Source organism: Vigna radiata, chromosome 1 (assembly GCF_000741045.1).
Source record: "Vigna radiata var. radiata cultivar VC1973A chromosome 1, Vradiata_ver6, whole genome shotgun sequence".
Taxonomy (NCBI): domain Eukaryota; kingdom Viridiplantae; phylum Streptophyta; class Magnoliopsida; order Fabales; family Fabaceae; genus Vigna; species Vigna radiata.
Genome location: NC_028351.1, coordinates 34,389,870 through 34,412,559, shown reverse-complemented (window position 1 = coordinate 34,412,559; position 22,690 = coordinate 34,389,870). Strand labels below are relative to the sequence as shown.

General features: G+C 33.9%; 1 protein-coding gene across 1 annotated transcript; it reads right to left on the bottom strand.

Annotated features, from left to right (window-relative positions):
- Positions 1–2,579: 2,579 nt before the first annotated feature.
- Positions 2,580–6,167, bottom strand: LOC106762369 (receptor-like protein 12). Its single transcript, XM_014646246.1, has one exon. It carries the CDS (start codon positions 6,165–6,167, stop codon positions 2,580–2,582), a length of 3,588 nt encoding a protein of 1,195 aa, XP_014501732.1.
- Between the last annotated feature and the right edge of the window lie 16,523 nt (positions 6,168–22,690).

Below are 22,690 nucleotides of genomic sequence, written 5' to 3'. Positions count from 1 at the left end.
CATCCTTTTCTACCCACATTGGAAGTCGAATGACAGGTTTTGGCGTTTCCTTCACCAGCTCAACTGATGGATGACAAATGTCAGGTGGAAAAACCTTCACAATGTTGCGGTGAACGATATTGAGGTAGTGGTTGTTCCCATATGCACAAAAAGATTTCACCTAATAGAACAGTTGGAAATTAAGAAGTACTTAAATATGTAATAAAAAATAACAAATCACAACAACTGTAATGACGCACATAGTTGAAAATGAATGACACACGTTCAACTGTCCAAAACAAAATAACACACCAAATCAAATAACAAGAGGATAAAAGGCAAGAAACACACCAAGTCAAATAACACACCAAATCAACAAAACCCATAATGGATGCAAGAAAACACAATAACCCCAATACCCAAACCTAAAACGAAATACCCAAACCTAAAGAGGATAGAAGGCATTTACCTTGGTCCAACGAAGGTCCATTCCAGAACTTGCCATTTCAGAGTACTGGAGAGCACTTGAGAGCAATGGAGAGCACGCAAAAGGGGAGACGAGAGAACGTTGGGAGACGACGGGAGAGAGACAATCTGTCATACAAAACCAATGAAAAAGCCGAGGGTTTAGAATTGGAATACAAAGTTTCTGAAAAGCTTTCCATTTTGCTAGCCAAATTTAAAAAAAAAAAGTAAAAAATGACTACTCAATAGGACGTTGACACGTGGCGGTGTCAAATATGTGTCAAAAATTGAGTGTCAAAATAACGGACCCATAGCCATATCATTCTAATACACTTCACTTACAAAAACTGCTTGTGTTTACTCTATAAATCATATTAGATATGGAAAAAAATTATGCAAAAACACAAGAAAACAAATGGGCTTATTTAACTTACAAGTTAATTGCTTTTTGTTTATCACCATCTACATATGTGTTATTGTAATAACGTTGTAGGGTTCAAATAAATTCCTGGGACTGTGTTGTTGCCTTCCATTGACCTCTTCTTTCAGAAAATATCTAAAAAATAGCAAAGCAATCACAATATAAAGGAGTGAGCGGTAATCACTAATCAGAAAAGAATTTCATGCAAGGAAAAAAGAACAAGTGGCAAATTTAGATCTCTTTCAAAACTTCACGAAAATTGTGACGGCCTCTCTATGGTAAATTAATCATTAAGGTTAAATATCAATGGTTGTTTGAGCTATTTCAGAACTTTTAAATAAACTTTTAGGTCCTTTAAACAACTATAATTCAGTATCTTGGGTTTTGCCAAGGTTATAACCTCAGCCCTCATATCTCTAATTCTCGAGGATTTTTTTTCATTTTACATTTGCAAGCCCAAATTTCTTCTATACCGTACCTTTATACAATAAAAACTTTCAGTGATATTGATTTTTGATATTTGTTTTTATGATTTTTTTATCTGATACACCAATCTAAAATAAACTGTCTCATAAAATCTCCCACAATAAATGATTAAATATATATAAAAAATAAAACCAAAAAATATATTTTCAGCTAATATACAAGATTGTAATTACTTCACCTTTCAACTTATCTAACTTGTGACCGTCAATGACATTCTTGCAAATTACAAAGAAGAACAAACACAATTGAGTAATACCAAAGATAAACAGATGACTATGTATCTCTTCAAGTTCTTGAAACATTCGATTAAAAAATAAACACATTAGTTATCAATGTTTTGGTTATTAATGAAATTATTAAAAACTAGTTTATTTAGTAACCAAAATCTTGATAAATAATAGTAAAAACTTATTTACAAACTAATTATAATCTTTTATTCATAATAAAAACTACTTTAATTACCAATTATTTCAGTTTATAAATTAGTATCAAAATTGGTTATGATTAATAATTTTTGTCACTAAAATTAATTTTACTTAGAGATTTTTTTTGTAGTAATATAATATAAAAAATCACTTTTCTAAATTGTCCAAGCAAACAATTCCATAAATATACATTATTAATTATTAAATATTTGTGTTAAATATAAAACAAAAGCTAAAAAAATACAAAAAGTAAGCATACATATATTTTAAAGTTCGACTAAAATAATTTTAACCAATTAAGTTTTTTATTCCTAAAGTCTAAATTATATTTTTAAACATGTTCTTAATTTTTAGATTTTGTAGGCGATAATAGGAATGAATATATAATTTATAATATAATTTCCTTATAATTAATCTTTTTAGAAGTGTTATAATTTAGTTTCTATAATTTAAAGCTATTTAAGGCATTAAAATTATTTAATCCTTATGACATTAAATAATTTGAAATAGTTTCTTCTATTTAGTTTTTATATTTTAATCCTTATGACACTTGGAATTGTAGTCGAAATTTCAGGTCTTAAAGTAAGTAAAGAAAGTACTACTTTAGTTTACATAGGATGACCACATAAATAAGATTTATAGCGACAGTCACTACTATAACTGAAACTATGATTATTTGTTAATTATATTTGAATTAATGAAAAATATAAGGTTATGAGTATAAATTAGTAAAAAATATGATGTTACAATACCTTGAAACCTCTTGCAGCCTTCAGTACTTTACAAAACATCGTTACCTTTTATTAACAACATTTTTCTGACTTTTTTTTCTTCCAAGTAGATCTTCTGAATAACATTAAGCCCACTACGATCCAAAAGCTTATAATGAATCCAAATGGCATGCCGATATAAAATTCACGATTGAAAAAGGAATAATCATCTTCCTGAATTTCATTTTTTGGCTCTTCTACTGGTATTTTGCTAATACACAATTTATCAAGTGGTGGTCCACATAGATTCAGATTATCTTCATAGCTCGAAGGATTAAAACTTTGTAACTGTGTGCTTTGAGGAATCATACCAACTAGATGGTTATGTGATAAATCTAACATACTCAATCTATCAATTTCAATCAGACTGTTAGGAATTGAACCAACTAGTTCATTTCTTGAAATATCCAAAAATTCAAGTGATTTAAGTTTTCCAATACTTGAAGGAATTTCTCCACTCAAATTGTTCCTTGACAAATTCAATGAAATCAATCCAATTAAGATCTCAAATTCTTTTGGAATTTCTTTTGAGAAGTAATTGCTTGACAGATCAATGCTTTTTAAAAGTTGTAATACACTGTTCTCAAACATTTGGCGCGAACCTTTCCATGTCAAGAATGTATTCAAACCATAACTTTGAGGACCAGAGAAATATACTGTCTCAATTCTATACAGATGCCAAGGACCTCCTTCCAGAGATGTCTTTTGAGTCATGGAAGTAAAATTTTTTATACATTTAGGAATTCTGCCAGACAAACTGTTGAGTGAGAGATCTAAGAGTTGAATATTTCTTAAGAAACAAATTTGCAATGGTAAGTTTCCTTGGAAATGATTCCTTCTTAAACTTAAATATTGCAAGTTTCCTAATTTCCTCCCAATCCAACCAGGGATAGATCCTGATAAACTGTTTTCTGCAATATCTATCATCACTAGATTTGTGCAATGCCTTAAGGAGAAAGGAATGCCATATGTTAAGTTGTTGTTTCTCAAAAACAATGCTTGAAGATCATGGAGAGATCCCATTGAAGTAGGAATCTTTCCTGACAATTGATTTTGACTCAAATCTAAAAAAGCTAATGACTTGAAATGGCTCCAACAATCTGGAATTTGTCCAGACAAGTTATTACTTGAAAGGTCTAACTGGTATAATATTCCAATTGGATCACCCACACATAAAAATGAAAGAGAGCCTGAAAACTTATTCTTGGATAAATCAAGCAATGTGGAACTTCTAAGAAATGGGGGAATAGGGCCTTCAAATTGATTTGATCCAAGAATTAGAGAAGAATAAGGATTCTTTGTTGGAAAGTATGGAATAATACCATGTAGACTATTGCACGAAATATTCATTGAAACCCATTTTCGCAATGCTAATTTAGTCCAAAACCACTTCGGAACCATATCTGATATTCCAGCATTTGAAATATCCAAATCACGAAACTCATTTTGTGTTTGTAACCATTTGGGGAATGTTGGACCAAGGATGCATGATTGCAATCCTACTTTCCTTAATTGAAAAGGTGGGATCCAATTTTGAGTAAATGTCAAGGATAATAATGAATTTCCAGATAAGTATAATGAATATAACTTTGACAAATTGGCAAATTGGTAATCACTTAGCACACCCTTTAAAGAGTTTAATTGCATATACAATTCTTCTAATTGATGTGGAAATTGAATATCATTAGGAAACTCCCCATTCAACTTGTTTTCACCAAGATATAGTCCTTTTAAAGACGAGAAAATTGAGAGGTCAGGTAATGTACCATTGATTTGATTCATGCCTAGATTTAAGTTTTCCAATGAATATCTAGCACACCCAGATAAGTGATGGACTATCAATGGAAACTCTTCACTCAAGCTATTGTTAAACATATCCAACAACCGCAAAGCACATGCATTGCCAAATGATTTTGGAATTCCACCTTCTAAACTATTTGATCGAATTGAGAGAGACTCCAACTGAGATGGCAATTGGTTACCTTCTGGTATCTCTCCACTTAATTGATTTTGTGAAAGATCCAATATTTGCAGGTTTGAAAATCTTGAAAGGTCAGGGAATGTGCTATTGATATTATTTCCTCTCAACTTCAAATCTTGTAGCACGCTTTTAGCACATCCAGAGAAGTCTTGAAATATCAATGAAAACTCTCCACTCAATCTATTATAAGACATGTCCAATGAGCGTAAGGTGCATGTATTTCCAAATGATTTTGGAATTTCACCTTCTAAAAAGTTGGATGAGAGTGACAATGACTCCAATCGAGATGGTAATATGCCTTCAGGTATCTTTCCAGATAATTTATTACTAAAAAGATCTAATATTTTCAAAGTTGGGAATATGGAGAAATCTGGGAAAGAACCATTAATTTTGCTAAATGACAGATCTAATTCTTGTAGTGAATTTCTAGCACAAGCATTAGACAAATTATGAAGAATTGATGAAAGACTTTGGTTCAAACTGTTTGCACCCAAGTTTAAAGATTTTAAGGTGCATATATTCATGACAGATTGCAAAACCTCAACCTTGAATCTGTTAGAGTACAGGTTAAGGTGCTCAAGTGAATTCATTGCAAGACCAAAGTGATTTGGAACAGAACCCTCCAAGAGATTATGAATAAGGTGAAGCTCAACAAGGTTGGGAGTGAAGTTTGCCACCCATTGGAATATCATTGTTGACATGAGGGTGTTCTCGGATAGATCAAGGACCGTGAGGGAAGTAGAAAAATTCAATATAGATGGCCTCAATGATAGGAAAAAATTATCAGTAAGGCTACAATCTAATAAACTTAGTTCCCTTAATTTTGGTAGCTTACCAATCATATGCGGAGAATGATAAAGATTTGATATGGATGTCAAGTAAAGATGGGTTAAAGAAATGAGATTAGATAACCACTGACCTCCATCACCAATATTTACATCTCCAATATAAAGCTCATGTAAGTTTGACAGGTTTCCAAGTTGACTTGGTATATTCCCTTCCAAATCATTGCCGCGGAGATCAAGATATTGTAACTGAGAGAGATTTCCTAGTTGAATTGGTATATTCCCTTCAAAAGTATTGTAGCTGAGATCAAGATGCTGCAACTGAAAGAGGTTTCCAAGTTGACGAGGGATTGGACCCTCCAAAAAATTATCAGCGAGATTTAAGTATTTCAAATGAGGAAGAAACCCAAATTGGGTTGGAATTTTTCCGTCAAAAGCACATGATGAAAGATCGAGGTATCTCAAGTTGCTAAGAGAACCAAGAAACTCTGGAATATTGCTGTCTCGGAAAGAATTAGAACTGAAGTTCAAATACTGTAATTGTGACAACTCCATCAACGACTTGTGAATCTCTCCGCTGATAAAACGTTCTGGCGAAAATTCAACGTAACGATTGAAAGAAATTTCTTCATGAACTTCTCCATGCAGATCGAGCATTAGAATATGTCCAGTGATGTTGGAGCAGCGAATTCCCTGCCATTGGCAACAGTGAGGAGTGGTCCAAGAAGAGAGCATGCCATAGCGATCTGCAATGGCAGCCTTGAATCGGAGAAGTGCTTCCCTCTCTCTTTCTATGCATCTTACTTCCTTTTCACCATAAACAACCTCCGTCAACAAACACAGCATAAACATCATTAATTTAAGACAAACTGGGTTCCTCATCATCACAAAGGAAAGGTAATGGATCAAACACACTCAGTATTGGAAATAGATTGATACTGTGAGTTTAGCTCTGTCTATAACCATATATATATAAATAACACTTTATGCATCCATAATTCATCAAACAAATAATTACCATACTTTGACTTTTAAATTTACAAATAAATATTTAATTTTTGTTCAAATTTGTTGTAAAATATATGTTGAATTATCTTCCATATGTTAGAGAAGAGAAACAAAGACGAAAGACTTTGAAAAGGACTTCAGTAATTGCATTCCGTATAACGATAAATGCAGAACTTGTTATGAAGTTACATATTATAGATACGACTTCAGGAAAAAGAAACAAAGAGAGAATATTCAACTATCGTATTTAAGTTAAACAGTGATTGTGGAATTGTATAAAGTGGCATGGTCCATTATTCGACTTTGTAGGAACAAAACAAAAAAAATACCTTGAAAATTATTCCAATGCAATAAAAGTCTAAAATTGATATTTCATTAGTCTTGTATAAACAAAATAGTAAGCACCTATTATTGATTGCTCTGTATGTCGAGTTCTTGATTATTGTAGAAAATAATTTTAAAATCGTATTTGAAATTATTTAAAAATAAATTGATAATGGAAAAATATTTATATTAATTAATGAAATGCATAAAATTTAAATTCATTTGTATTTCATGTCGACATTGGCCACTATAGTTTTAAATTTCTTTTCATCTTATTTTTTGTTAGGCATGTTACACATATTCAGTTCAATATATGCACAACTAAAATTTTAAACACTGAAAATGTAAAAACTAAAAATAGCATAAAATAGTCAAAGTTTTGGGAAAGACTTGGAAAAGTATCCGTCAACCCTTATCAGAAATAACTTTTCTAATACGAAAAGCTACTAGTACATTGATAGGAATATCAATAAATTTGAATAATGGAATAAAAACTGTAAAGAGAAAAAAAGAAAAACTATGACTGCATTGAGAAACTAGGTAAGGGAAAGTAGTCAATTTTCTGTGTAGTTGTTAGGCCCTTTTACTCAGGGACCCTAAGAGATGAGAATCAACACACACAACAAAAGAAGTAATTGTATGAATATGAACTTTATTTATTTTGTAAAGTATGAAGGAACAGAATAACAAACCAGTATTTCTCCTTCAAGAAAGCCTCTCTTCCTCCACTGGAAATGATCCCGTCTATATCCAAAGGCAACAATTATCTGATACCCCTCTCCCGCTATTCGGTTTATTATTTATACCCTCTCTCTCTTCTAACAAACTATAACATACTATCCTCCTTACACATGTCTCACACATGTCTAACTTACTTCCTTTTTATTCTTCTTTACATAAACCTTTAATGGTCTAACATTACCCTCTTCCCCAAAATCAACCTTGTCCTCAAGGTTGAAATAAGGATTTGTTATTTGATGTAACGCTCCTCTTCCCAGGTGGCGCCCTTCAATTACCGGTCTAGAGGCTTGGGTGGCAAATCCTCCTCCATTGTCTTCCATTCTTCATGGATTCTATCAACTTCTAACATTCTGCTCCTTGAATCCTCCACCGATGTCTTCCATTCTTCCTGATCAATTTTTATGCTCAGCTGCCACCAATCTACTTTCCTTCTTCCCAGGGATGCCAAACAAGTAGCTCCTACATTCACATCTAAACCTCCCAACTCAAAGAGATAAAGTTTGTCTCTGATTTCTAATCCCCTCACCTCAGTAATATATTCATTTCCAGTGCTCAATATGTCCATTTTGCTCACAGACTCACGTAGTCCAGTCATCATTGCCCCCCAAACAGTATCCCAATCACTTACCACATATGTAACAGGATCTGGAATTGAATCCTGCCCACAAAACTTTCGGACAACCTTCAATGCATGTTTGAGATGATTCATAGAGCTCCAGCTTTGACCATCTATGGCTACTTTACCAACTCCTAATGCAATAAGGGCAGGAGCCCCAATTGCGTTTCTAACATTACAGAACATAAAGTAGTGACCTCTACTGTTTCTCCTCGCATCTGTTACTTCGAAGTTGTCCCTAGCATAATCCCAAACTTCACTAGGAAATTCCAAAACCATTGTATGTAGAGTTTCATAACTAAAACGCTTCCCAGAAAAACATTTCTATTGCAACAAAGGTGGGTAGAATTGTATAGTTCCAACCTTCAAATAGCCTAGTAGAACAGTAACAAGAACAATATCACCAAGGAAATCATTGCCATTTGCTGTAGAAACTTTGATTTTATAATTTTGACCAGACTCCTTGATATCATTTAACACATTTGTTACAACGTGGTTTAAGGGAATTGTGATTCCTTCTCCCAGATACTCAACAACGAAACTATGACCCCTTTTAATCATACAATGATCTCCTCTAAAACTCCTATACACTTCATCGTGATTCCAATAAGAAAGACAAACATTATTAAGTGAAGCAGCACAATCATGCTCCAAGTGAGTGAAGTGCCAATCCCTAACCCTCCTCTCTTGAGAGCTCAAAATATCCTCATCAAGCTTTCTTTCCACAAAATTGTCCCTTTTGGAATCAAATGGCTATTTGCTGAATCGTTTTGTTCAGCTTCTTTGTCATCGCGAAGGCAATCACTATTCATCATTGTCGACCCAAGATCCAACTCATCACCAATCAACGAATAAGTATCTGATCTTCGCTTAATAGCCCCTGCAACGTCAACACCACTTATAATGCTAGCTCCAAGATCGACAGAAACAGAAAATGAGGAGTGATCTGGTTTTCCTGATGCTTGTGGCACCAGACTTCCCAACTCCTGGATGTCTTTGTCGACGCTCCCCTCGTGTCGCTCCACTGCCAGCTCCTCACAAACGGTGTCTTGATTCAGTCCGCCGAACCTTCGCGTCAGCGCTTCCGTGAATATCTTCCAATTCGGATGTCGGGTTTTCTTCCGCTAGAAGCGGATCCAATAGTAGCTCGCGCCTTTCTCCATACAGATATATACCAACTTCATCTTCTCCCTCTCCGTCATGTTCTGTAGATCAAAATATTTCTCTACTTTCGTGATCCAGCCCATGGGGTCCGCTCCTTCGAACGTTGGTAGTTCAACGCGCTTCATCCAGCTGCGTTGCATGTCTCATCTGTCCTCTTCCGCTTCGTCCTCCGAATTCTCTAGTGGTCGCCATTCGCGTTCAACGTTGACGGAATTGCGACTTCCTTCGGAGCTCCGACTCTGGTTCCTTCTTCTCCCACGGTCGCGATTAATCTTTTGTCTTCCACGGTCGCGATTCGCGTTCGAGCCATTCCCCTCAACTCCGCTCGAATTTCCTCCAATGTCGCCTCCATGGAATCAAATCTTCCCTCCAATGCACTCACCCTGTTTTTCATCTCTTCTCTCCTTCGATCTGGATTCGGTAGGTCGGACACAATTTGTTAGGTTCCTTTACTCAGGGACCGTAACAAATGAGAATCAACACACACACACACTCAACAAAAGAAGTAATTGTATGAATATGAACTTTATTTATTCTGTAAAGTATGAAGGAACATAATAACAAGCCAGTATTTCTCCCTCTAGGAAGCCTCCCTTTCTCCATTGGAAACGATCCAGTCTATACCCAAAGGCAACAATTATCTGATACCCTCTCCCCCTATTCGGTTTATTATTTATACCCTCTCTCTCTTCTAACAAACTATAACATACTATCCTCCTTACACGTGTCTCACACGTGTCTAACTTACTCCCTTTTTATTCTTCTTTAGTAAACCTTTAATGGTCTAACAGTAGTAAGAGGAATTGGTGTGATATTGATTGAATTGGTTTAAATATGGTTAGTTTGTGAAAGATTGTGATAATATGTCTAATGATGTATCAAATTAGTTAATTGAGGTTTTTAAAAACTTAATTTGAGATAAACTAACACGTATTAAGAAAATAGTAAGTTAACTATAAAAGATTTAATTGGCTAATCTTATTCACATTGGTAACATTCTAATTTTTGCCTTAGCGTTGGACGGCTCTCTTGCGCATCCATTGAAAATACAATTATAGTAAACACCAAAGGTTTGAGTGGGTGTCATTCATTGACCATTAGACACTACATGTAGATTTTTTTCTGTATTTTTCAGTTTGGATGAATCTATTTGTCATTACACTATTGTGAAATGGGCTTTTAATGTCTAACATTCAATATTAGTTCAGAAAAAAGCCAACAATTGATGGTATTCTTGTAAACAAAATAAAAAATTAAATGTCGTTCCACCATGTAGTCATATACACTTTAGATGTTTGTTTTATGTAGCGTTCACATCATATGGTTAAATCATTAAAAAAATTGATCTAAAAAGACGTATCTTTCATACATATGTCGGTGGAGTGTCCACGAGCTAACGTCTAATGGTATTTAAATCATTAAAAAACTCTATCTGAAAAGACCTTTCCTGGACTCCTATGATGTCGGAAAGTTAATAGGTTGACGTCATCAATAGGTTGACGTCATATCACCTTGACATCAGATAGTAAGGGGGACCAAAGCCTAATTGTATTTAAATAATTAAAAAATGCAGCACAAAAATCATTTTTAAGTACTCATTAGACGTTAGCCACCCTACTTGTTTGACATCTAATGTGATATGATGTCGATCTCTCAATCGTCTGGTGTTATATGTTGTTTTAAGAATCAAAGAAACAGCGTGAGAGAGCATTTCCTTTTCATTATTTATTCGTACTGTCTCTTTTCAGGCCTTCGAACTATTTGGACGACAAGTGCGAACCAAAGGTAATTTTTACTTCATTTAACGTATATGTACATTGCTTGGATGCTTTGGGTATGATTTTGTTTCATTTTTACTGATTGTTTTTAAGTAGGGAAACTATTTTAAACAACGTGATGAGTTTTCTTTTCTCCCTCACCGATGACAATTCCTTCTCTATAGTAGTGACACTACTTAACAATATAAATGATTAGTTTCTACATTTTCTTTTCCAATCACTACAAAAATAAAGTTATTCTGCATAAGTTTTTATTTCAATTTGTGGGATTTTTATCCTCTATAAATTAATTTGTAGGGGTTTTTTCCGCCACTGCAAATAGGTTCACCATAATCGTTTTGCGGAGGTTTATGATGACTTATGGTATCTGATTTATATTGTAGAGACTTTTTATGGAGGTTTTTAACCTATTCTATTGGTGAATGTTATTTTGTGGAGGTTTGAAACCTCTTTTATTTTCAAATTTTTTTTGTAGAGATTAAACCTCCATTTTTTCGACATTTTTTTGTGGGGCTCTCCAATTTGGTGATTATATTGTAGATGTTTTAATCTCTTCCGTTTGTATTATTTATTTTGTGAGTTTACGACTTCTTTTTGTTTGCGTTATTTCTAATCTATAAATACAATAATTTGTTAGTTATTAGAAACTACTATACATGACAATGTATGTCACCATTTGAGGTGCTTATATATTTTTGTTAACAATATTTATTTCTAAGCTTTGTTCAAATACTTTAATTGTGATAAAAAAACATGACAAACTTTTACCAAAGTGTTCAAATATATATCATTAAAATATTCCATTCTCAAAACCATAGTAACATAAAAGTAATTTAAACTGAAGCATAATTACAACTTCATCTATGATAACTCAAAATCCATAATACCCTAAATATAGTTTCATCCTAAAATAGCATCATAAACACCCTAAATATTGCTAGCACTAGAGATCCTCTTGTGTCAAAAGGAGACTCGAAGTCATTTGCATCATGAAATGATAAAAGAAAAAATATTAAAGTGAAATAATCAATGACATAACTGTGATTTGCACTATGAGCCCGACGAGCATTGGGAGACGAGAAATGGCTTATGAACTCACCTAAATACCTAGGTTTAATGACAAGATCAATCGAGCACACTAGTTTGGTGAACCCTAGCTAACGAGCGATGACAAATATGACAAAGATGAACTAACCAGAATGCCTAGGTTTGATGAACTTACTAGAATGTCAGGTTTAAAGACGAAAACGAAAACGAAAAGGTTTGATGAAATCACGCTTAGCTTTGGGAAATTTGGAGAAAACTAAAATATTAGTTGAAGATCCCAAGATTAGAACCTAGCTTTGATACCATGTTAAGAAGTGAACTTTAAACATAACTCAACCCCATAAAATCGACTTGTAAAGTGAGGTTTTCACTTACTTATATACTTTAAAATTGACCTTATCTCTAATCAATATGGGATTTCCATCACACCCCATCATGTCAAGGTATAATGTTGCCAAAATGGGTTGGAACCCGTGAGCCAGATTGGGTTGAATTTTCTTTTTTTAAATTTTGATACGGGCCAATTTTGGACCCGACTCACTAAGAACCTGACTCACCTAGATTGAACTCGTGGTAAGTTGGGTTGGCTCACTAATCCACCTAATTTTTATAATAAGTACATTTTGTTAGATTAGTCATTTTACCAAATATTGAAATGGCGACTTGCGTAGAAATATTTTTGTATGGAATAATTAGACAACATGAAAAATCCACAAATCTAGTTTTGGAAGTCCCATATCGACTAGAGATAAGGCCAAATTATAATATATAAGTGAGGTGCAAACCTCACCTTACAAGCTGGTTTTGTGGGGTTGAGTTAGGCTTAAACTCATTTTCTAATATGGTATCTGAGTCATGGTTAGAGCCTATCCTGGCAATATTTCTTGTTTCTTGTGCATTTCTATTCCACTCGTTGTGGGGCCACCATCGGACGACCCATTTCTACTATCATGCACGAGATGTCTATACTGTGGCGTGGAGGGAATGTGTTAGAAGTCTCATATCGACTAGAGATAAGGCCAAATTATAATATATAAGTGAGGTGCAAACCTCACCTTACAAGCAGGTTTTCTGAGATTGAGTTAGACTTATACCCACTTTCTAATATCTATACTAATTAACTCATTTTTTATGCAAAAAAAAATTTGAATCGCTATGAAGCTACTAAAAGCATATATATAGATATATATATATATATATATATATAACACTTCATCCATCCATAACTCACCAAACAAATAACCATAATGTGATGTTTAAATTTTGTTCACTATGAAGCCACTATAAACATATATATAACATTTCATACATCCATAACTCACCAAACAAATAACCATCACTAGTGCAATAAAAGGAAACGACCTCGGTTATTTTGGCCTATACACACCGGTTCTACAACTGGGGTATATAAAGGCGAGGTAAAAAACCTATCACTTTGGGCCTTGGTTATGAACCGAGGTATAAAGATTTTTGTTTTTGACTCGGTTAAAATGAAACCGAGGCAAAATGTGTTCTTTTTTTTTTTGCCAGATTTTTGGTCTCGGGTTCTCGTGAACCAAGGCAGTAGAAATAAAAATAGCCAGAACACCATATCCAGAAATGTGCTCTTGCTCCTTCTTCACCTGCATCAAATGGAGCCAACAACCAAATGAGACATCAAATTTTCCTCTATAAATTTTGTTAACCCAACACCCAACAACCATTAAGTTATGCACACTTCATCAATCTCGTTCTTTACATATACATGGGGAAAATAATTCACAAAAATTAACATGATTATCGGCTACAATTCTGAACAATAGAACATAATGCCTCTATAATGCTCTTTGCACAAACAAATATACTAATTCCATTTCAAACACTACAAATTGGATCAATAACATCAAGTTGATGAAAAACCACATGGCCAGGGAGACCAAGTTCTTTGAGTTTCTCAACAGCTTCAACACCCCTCTTCTCATCTCTGGTTGTGAGCACCACGGTGAACCCATTTAAGCCAATTGCTTGCATATTGCAAATCCAATTCCTTTATTTGCTCCTGTCACAACAGCATACCTACAAAACAATTTCTTGAGTTAAGCAAAACAGATAATGAAATTAAGCAACAAAGGAGTTGAATCCTTAAGCAAAAAACACGGGAGATTAGGGCGTTTTGTTTTAAAAAGAAAAGAGAGTGGGTTAGGGTAGAAAAGGTAGAGGTCGAATAGTCGTACACGGCGTGACTTCCTCCAACGTGAGCAACGACGACTCTGACAACTGGCCTCAGCGAAGACGTGGCGCGAAGGAGCAACGACGTTTCTCTCTCAAAGAGTTGGCTTCTAGGGTAGAGCTGAGTGAGGCTATAGCTTCAGAGACGTTGGGGATGGAGGAAGGGTCTTTAGGGGCGGAAGCTGGGCCTTTAGATCTGTAAGTCTGAGATTTTTCACTGCCAACGACCACCGCTTACTCTTCACTCGAGAGGCGACGCGCTGGCAGGCGACGTGGAAGTCGCGCTCGCAGCTGTCGCATACGACATGGTGGTGGTGGCTCCCGGCGACAACAAGGCAGGCAACGCAAGGAATGAGGTTGGAGTGTAGATAAAAAAGGGGAGAGGGGCTAGGTTTTCCAGATTGAAAAATGGGAGAAAAATAGGAGAGGGGCTAGATTGAAAAACGCATTTGAGGAAAAGTTTCGGTCCAAGCCTAAGAAGGTTTATATGCCTTGGTCAAAACGAGGTCGGAGTATCATTTGACACCGGCTCTAAGAGGAACTGATGTCGTAGAAGCATGTTCAGTGCTTGTTCAGGGAGTTACAGGTGTGGCAAGGGCTTTATGCCTCGGTTCTACATAAAACCGAGGTAGTATCACCTTTTCAAAAAGTTGTCAGGCTTTTAGGTGGGTTTTAGGCACCGGTTCTTCCTGCAACCGAAGTCGTAGCGTTGTTCTACTTTGGTCCTGCATACAACTGAGGCCTATATGGTCTCCTAAATTTCAATTCTGCCACCGCATTTTGATAGGCAACAGTGCAGCGGTTTGTTATAAAATGAGATATATTGTGCGAGTTTAAAAGCAAATATTGTACTAGTGCATAATGTGACGTTTAAATTTACAAATAAATATTTAATTTTTGTTCAAATTTATTGTAAAATATATGTTGAATTATCTTCCATATGTTTGAGAAGAGAAACAAAGACAAAGACTTAGAAAATGACTCCAGTAATAGCATTCCGTATAACGATAAATGCAGAACTTGTTATGAAGTTACACATTACAGATATGACTTCAGGAAACAGAAACAAAGAGAGAATATTCAACTATCATATTTAAGTTAAACAATGATTGTGGAATTGTATAAAGTGGCATGGTCCCTTATACGACTTTGTAGGAAAAAACAAAAAAAAAATATGTTGAATAAGTTTTATTTAGTAATCTTACATATGTTACATTACAATTGTTAACTCAATATTATATATCAAGAGTAATGTACTTTTATTAAAAGTTTATATTCATTCATGAATAAGTTTTAAGTTATATAAATATATAGAATAATGATAAGATGACACACTTGATATAAAGAGTGAATTTTTACATTTTTCAAAAAAAGAAGTAAAAAAAAAAGAAGAAAAAGAAATGTCAAATAAATGTAAAAGATTTATGTCTCTCAACTATTTTCTAAATATATAATAAGACAATAATATTTTTTTATACACAATATTTATGACATCTTACCAACGTTTCTCTTCAATTAATAACAAAATATGAGAATTAAAAAATAAAAGAATTCATATATATTATATCTCTAATTAAAACGTATAGAAATAAAGAAGTAAAAGTTTCAAAAATAAAATTCTTTTACTATAAAATGGTGTTTACAATTAATAATAAAATTATAATAAAAATTAAAGCAGCTATTTAAAATAAAATTAACTTAAATAAATAATAAGGTCACAAAGTTTTCTTAAGTTATTCAAATTCTGAATTCTTTTATCTTCAAATTCATATTGGATCATCATTGTGAAAACCCTTGAAGTATATAGAAAAACATAAATAAGTTTATACTGAAAAAAGTCTTCAAACTCTCAACTAGAATGTAATTAATTATGAGTTAGATAAGGGAGTATAATTTATCATGATATCTTAAAATTTCACTCATAATTAAACACCTTCCATATTATAAAACTTCCAATTTCAAGATATATATACTGTAGAGAGACAACCCTGCAAAGATTCACATATATTCTAAAAAAATATGATGAATGAAGCACAAATCACAACATCTACATGCATAGTTCATTGTATATCTCCATTGAAGAAACCGTAAATTTTACTCACAAATACAACCATTCTATTTTTAAAGCTCTTCTTTAGAGTAAAAATGTTATCCAAAATTATATTAAATCTATCAAATTTATTTATATCACGTCTAAACCCTAATAGAATTATCTAGAAATTTGTATCTTGACTTCAAAATTTATTTCAGTAATTTAGTGTACTAAAATAAAAATATACGTTTTGATGATTAAAGATTATGACTTAAGTTTTAGATTTTTTTAGTGTAATGTTTGAACTATTTTTAGATGCGATTTCATAGTGTGATGTTGAAAATATATATATATATATATATATATATATATATATATATATATATATNATATATATATATATATATATATATATATATATATATATATATATATATATATATATATATATATATATATATATATATATATATATATATTCTACTAAAACAAACAAAAATTTAATGAAGTGCATTGGTCCCTTATATGATATTCTACTAAAACAAAAAAAGACTTAATTCTTCTCCAAACAAAACAAAAAGATTTTTAAAATTTCATGTTCAATCAACCTCAACTCAATTTACACTTTAATTCTTCTCCCAAATTTCAATTAAAACTGATTTTCTATCCAAACATCACCCATACAAAATTAGTCTCCTCTTAAAATTTCAATTCAACTCTAAAAATAAATTTCTCTGATTATTCCAACTACAATTTAAGCTTCAAGAATAAATTCCAATTTATTTTAATTCAAAATAATTAATTTTTTTATAACCGTTAAACTTTAAAATATAATTGTATTCCATTTCCCGTACAATTACTAGTTCATACCGAATATTGTTAAACAATTTTGGAATTTCTCTCATGAACCTAAAATGTAAATCTAAACTCATCCATACATATAAATTTTTTCGAGTTACTAAAAATATATATAGAAATAAATTGGAGAGATGATCAATTTTAGAAATGAATAATTAAATAAATAAATTTTAAATTTAAATTGCGATAACTATTTTAACTTTTTAAAATAAAAATATAAATTATTCTATTTTTTAGTACATTTGTCATATGTAATTATGAAAATGAAACTCTTATTTTATTTGATATTATATTGTATATTTGCTTAAATAACTATAACCATTAAGAAAGGGATACACTGGTTTTTTGTCCATACATTTATTTTATGATTATACCCTTAAAATTATGATAATTATTTTAACTTATTTTACACATCATTTCACAAGGGATTATAAAATTCGACTCTTATTTTATTTAGGATTATAAATGTGTGCATATTTATAGAAAAATTAAAATAAGACAAATAAAAACAAACATACATCTTTTCATAGTTTAACAATTTCTTTTACAGATAAATAAGGAAAAGATAAACAATTATTTAGTACGCGTATTCTTAAGTTTACTTTTTACATTTTACATTTTCATTATTTTTTATTATAATAATATTTTTATAAAAAAAATCTTTTTATTAATTATATTTTACAATCATGAAATAATTTGAACACATTAAGGAAAATATTCCTATAATTTTAAAAGAAAATGGATAAGGCTACCGTATTCCAGGAATCTTTAAAATGTCTAAAATATTAACAAATTTAACTAACTAAATTATTATAGTACAAAAGCAATATAAGAAAATAGACTTGTAAATTGTATAGTGGAATGGTCCCTTATATACCAATATTTCCGAACAAAACAAAAAGATTTTTAAAATTGGGTCATCTCATTAACGAAATAGAACTATGTATGTCATGCATTTCATATTCAACCCACAATGAAAAGAAAAATATAGATTTAGCGTCAGTTTTGCTTAATGTTTTTTTTCTTAAAATCCACAATAATTAATCAATAGTATTGAATTTGTGTCGTATTTGTTATAGATGCTAAGTCATCATGCATTCTCTCTCTCGCCCTTCTGCAGCATCGTCATACAAAATCTTAAGGATTTATTCGCTGGATAAGCTAACACACAGATAACAATTCCTATGTCTAGAAGCTACAAAGGATAATAATATTTGAACAACAAAATTTGATAACATTTAGACACGGTATAGGTGTCAAAATTTGAGTGGTGTAGGTAGAAATTATTTTTTAAAGCTAAGAAGGATGTGGTAATGGAATTGGGGTAGAGTTTCAAGTTTTGGAATCATTTTCTCTTTTCAGATTGTGAGAAAGCTTCAAGTTTTGAAATCATTTTCTCTTTCCAGATTCTGAGAAAGCTTCGAGAGAGAACTCAAGAGCACAAAACTTAGAGAGAGTCTCTCCTTCACCCAACCACCCATAGTCGCCGCCGTTCGTGCTCGAAACCTAGAGAGAGTCTCCTCTTCCCTCCACCCAGCCACCCATTGCCATTGGAGTACCGCCGGAGTGTTGTCGGAGTGCACGAAACCTAGAGAGAGAGTGTTCGCGAGTACTCCTCCCACCCACACACCTTGCTCTGTGCCACCCATCGAGAGTTCATTAAAGGTTGGTTAGGAACAACAAACAAAAGTCATGGTGCAGGAACATAACTGGTACCAAAGGCAAAATAAGTGGATACTTCAAGTTAAATTTTTGAACACGAAGGTCAACTGTGAACATGAAACTCATTTTGGAGTTACTAATTGACCTTCGTGTGCAAAAGCTTAACCTAAAGTACCCACTTATTTTGCCTTTAGTACCAGTTATGTTCCTGCACCATGACTTTTGTTTGTTGTTCCTAAACCAACCTTTAATCAACTTTTAATGAACTCTCAGTGGGTGGCACGAATCAAGGTGTGTGGGTGGGAGGAACACTCATGAACACTCTCTCTCTCTAGGTTTCGCGCACTCTGGCGGCACACTAGCGGCACTCCGGCGACAATGGGTGGAGGGAAGAGGAGACCCCCTCTAGTTTTTTAGCACGAACTGCGACACTCCGACGACAACAATGGGTGGCTGGGTAGAGGAGAGACTTTCTCTAGGTTTCGCGCTCTTGGGTTCTCTCTCGAAGTTTTCTCATATTCGAAATCTGAAAAGAGAAAATGATCTTAAAACTTGAAACTCTACCCCTAATTCAATTGCCACATCATTCTCAGTTTTAAAAAATAATTTCCACGTGCACGACTCAGATTTTGACACCTGGACCGTGTCTAAATGTTGTCAAATGTTGTTGTTCAAATATCACTATCCTACTACAAATTAGGGCGCCATGTATAAATCAACCATCACTCTAAACTAGCAAAAATTAATTTAAATTCCTGTCATTTTTTTAATGAAACTGAAATAATGAGGAAATAACAGGAATAAAAGACTGATAAACGTAATAAGACTAGTTTATTACGAAAACAAGGTCTGGCTCAGATTTCACTTCCTATGAGTTTAAATGAGATCATAGGGAATCAATCTAATTACAAGAAACTTCAGCAAAACAAAAGCAGAAGGAAAAACACCAGTACAGTATCACAACAATGAAAACGAAATTATACAAAGAGAGAAGAATAATTTCCCAATTCATTCCTACCTCTCTCTTACCCACCCTTTACTATATAACTAATTTCCTTTCCACAGATACCCTCTCAAACGTGCATTTGGGTGCCTCGCACGTTTCTCCTTTTCTGCCACGTCAGCTCTTTGAGGTGGTGACACCTGTCCTTGAATGTTAACAACTTTCTTGCGTCTTCTATATTCTTCTTGACTCTGTTCTCTCTGCATTTTGCTCTTTATTCTTGTAATGTGACCCTCCTCCTCATTTCCGCTTGTTACAATGCTCCCTCCTTTCAAACTAACCTTGTCCTCAAGGTTAAACGATGGATAACTTTCAACTATGTCTTCCTTGTCTTCCCAAGTTGCGTCATGTTCCCTGAATCCTTCCCATTGTACCAAGATTTGAGTAACTTTGGTTGTACCTCTCGTAATTTCCCACTGCCTGAGTACTTTGAAGGGTGTTAGAATGAGACCTTATATAATAGTCGTAAGCGATAATGGAACATAAACAACATCATTATTAGTTCCTTTATATAGTTTCAGTTGAGAAATATGAAAAATTGGATGTATCTTAGCATGAGAAGGCAAAAGAAGTTTGTTAGCAACCGTGCCAATTTTCTGCATAATCGAAAAAGGTCCAAAATATCGCAGACCTAACTTTTGATTCTTGTGTAAAGCAACCAAGTATTGCCTGTAGGGTTGTAACTTAACCAACACCGAATCACCAACCTCAAATTCTTTATCAACTCTCTTTTGATCTGCATATTTCTTCATCCTTTCTTGATCCTTGAGCAAATTTCAACTTTAATTGAGCCAAAACAACATCTCTTTGTTGCAACATGTCTTGGATTGAAGGGAGATCTATTGATGAGTATTGGTACTTGAGAAGTGTAGGTGGATCTCTGGCATAAACTATCCTGAAAGGTGTCATTTTAGTACTTTGATGATATGAGGTGTTGTACCAATATTCAACCAAAGGTAGAAATTTGAGCCAAGCTTTGGGAGTTTCATAGGTAAAGCATCTCAAGTTCATTTCTAAGCATTTGTTAACCACCTCAAATTGCCCATCCGATTGAGGGTGATAAGCAGTGCTAAGGTTCAATTGTGTTCCACTTAGTTTAAATCCATGCAATTGAATTTGGAAATCCATGCAATTTTACCACTATGGAGAGAAACACTTCTTTCACCTTTTTGCTGTTGAAATCATATTTGAGTGGTGAAAAATGAGCATAATTGGATAATCTATCCACAATGACAAAAATTATCGTAAATCCCTCAGATGGTGGTAACCCAACTATGAAGTCCATGGTGATGTCTTCCCAAATTTGATGAGGAATTGGTAATGGCTACAACAATCCCGCAGGTAAAGTTATTGATGTTTTTGCTTGTTGAGAAACCATGCACTGTTGTACAAAGTCAGTGATGTCCTTATGCATACTCTTCCAAAAGAACTAAGCAGAAACTCTTGACATCGTCCTCGCAATCCCAGAGTGACCGCCAAGAAGGGAGGAATTGTATTCACTGAGAATGTGGTCTCTGATTGCTTGCTCACTAGGAACTACAATTCAGTCTTTACAATATAATATGCCATCCAGCCAAGAATAATGAGAATGAACTAGTTTCCCTTGAGAACAATCAGTAATAATGGTTTGCAACTCTAGATCTAAAGGTAAGGCAACTTTTATCTTTGGAATTAGGTCATTATGGACCTAAGAACAAGCCATGAAGAATGATATTGCAAGTGTATTAGCAGCTAAATTTTCCTTCTCGGGTTTATATTCAATAGTGAAATTATATCCCAAAAAATTGTGCAACTGATAACGGTCTAAAAACTGTTATTTTATACTTGAATTTGATATCAAAACACACTCTTTATGACTTAGAATGGGCTTAAAATCATGCAAAACACTTTAGTTAGGATACAAGAGAATCAAAAGTGGTTTTAGAGGTATTATGCTTGGTTTTACATTGTTTTGACAACATTTAATGAGAATTGAATGATGGAAAGTGAAGAAGGAAGGACTTGGATTCAAGAAAGGAGGAGAAAAGGTGCAAAGGATGAAAAGCAGTCACCGCTCAGCGCTAATTCCAGCGCTGAGCACTAGCCTCGTGAAGGATTGCATTATCAAACTCTTGAGCGACGACGCTGAGGGGAGAAAAGAGGAATCGCCCACCGCTGAGCGCCAGATCCACCGCTGAGCGCCGGCCCTTAAGGAATCAACATTGTCAAACGCCTGGGCGAGACCGTTGAGCATCCTGCGTTACTATCGTCCACCGCTGGGCGGTGAAACCAGCGATGAGCGCTAAACTTATGGGCCTGGGCCAAAATTCTATTATTTTTATGTGTTATAAAAAGACCCAAATGACCTAGGGTATGTATCTTTTGGCAAATAAAGACGATAGAGCACCTTTTACACTCTTGGAGGCGGCTTTTGGATGCTAAGGCTCCAATTTACCAACAATAGGGTTTTATTCTTTCATTCTTTCCCTTAAATTCATATAGTTTCACCATGTCAATTGATCACACTTTTGCATTTGCATGTTTAATTTTGTTTTTGCATCACAACTTCAAATTATTATTCTTTCAAGTCATATGCAATCAATTCACATGAACGATAAGGCCTAGGAGTCCCTTGGGAAACAATATCTGGACTTACTGTTCTATTATTACTTGATACGATCTGGTTCACTTGCCAGGGCGTTAACAACAACCATGCCTGCTGCTCCGGGGTCTACAATGATTGGTCCATGAGGGCTTTCAAACTCTTTTGATCGGTGCGAATTATGAACTTGTGCCCCAACAGATAATGCCTAAACTAAGCAATGGCTTCTGTTATAGCATAAAATTCACGCGTAGAAGCTAATTACTTGGCTCATCTGGTAGATAGTTTCTTTGAAAAGAAAGCAATAGGATGCCTGTCCTGGCTCAGGACTACACCAATTCCTGACCCCGATGCAT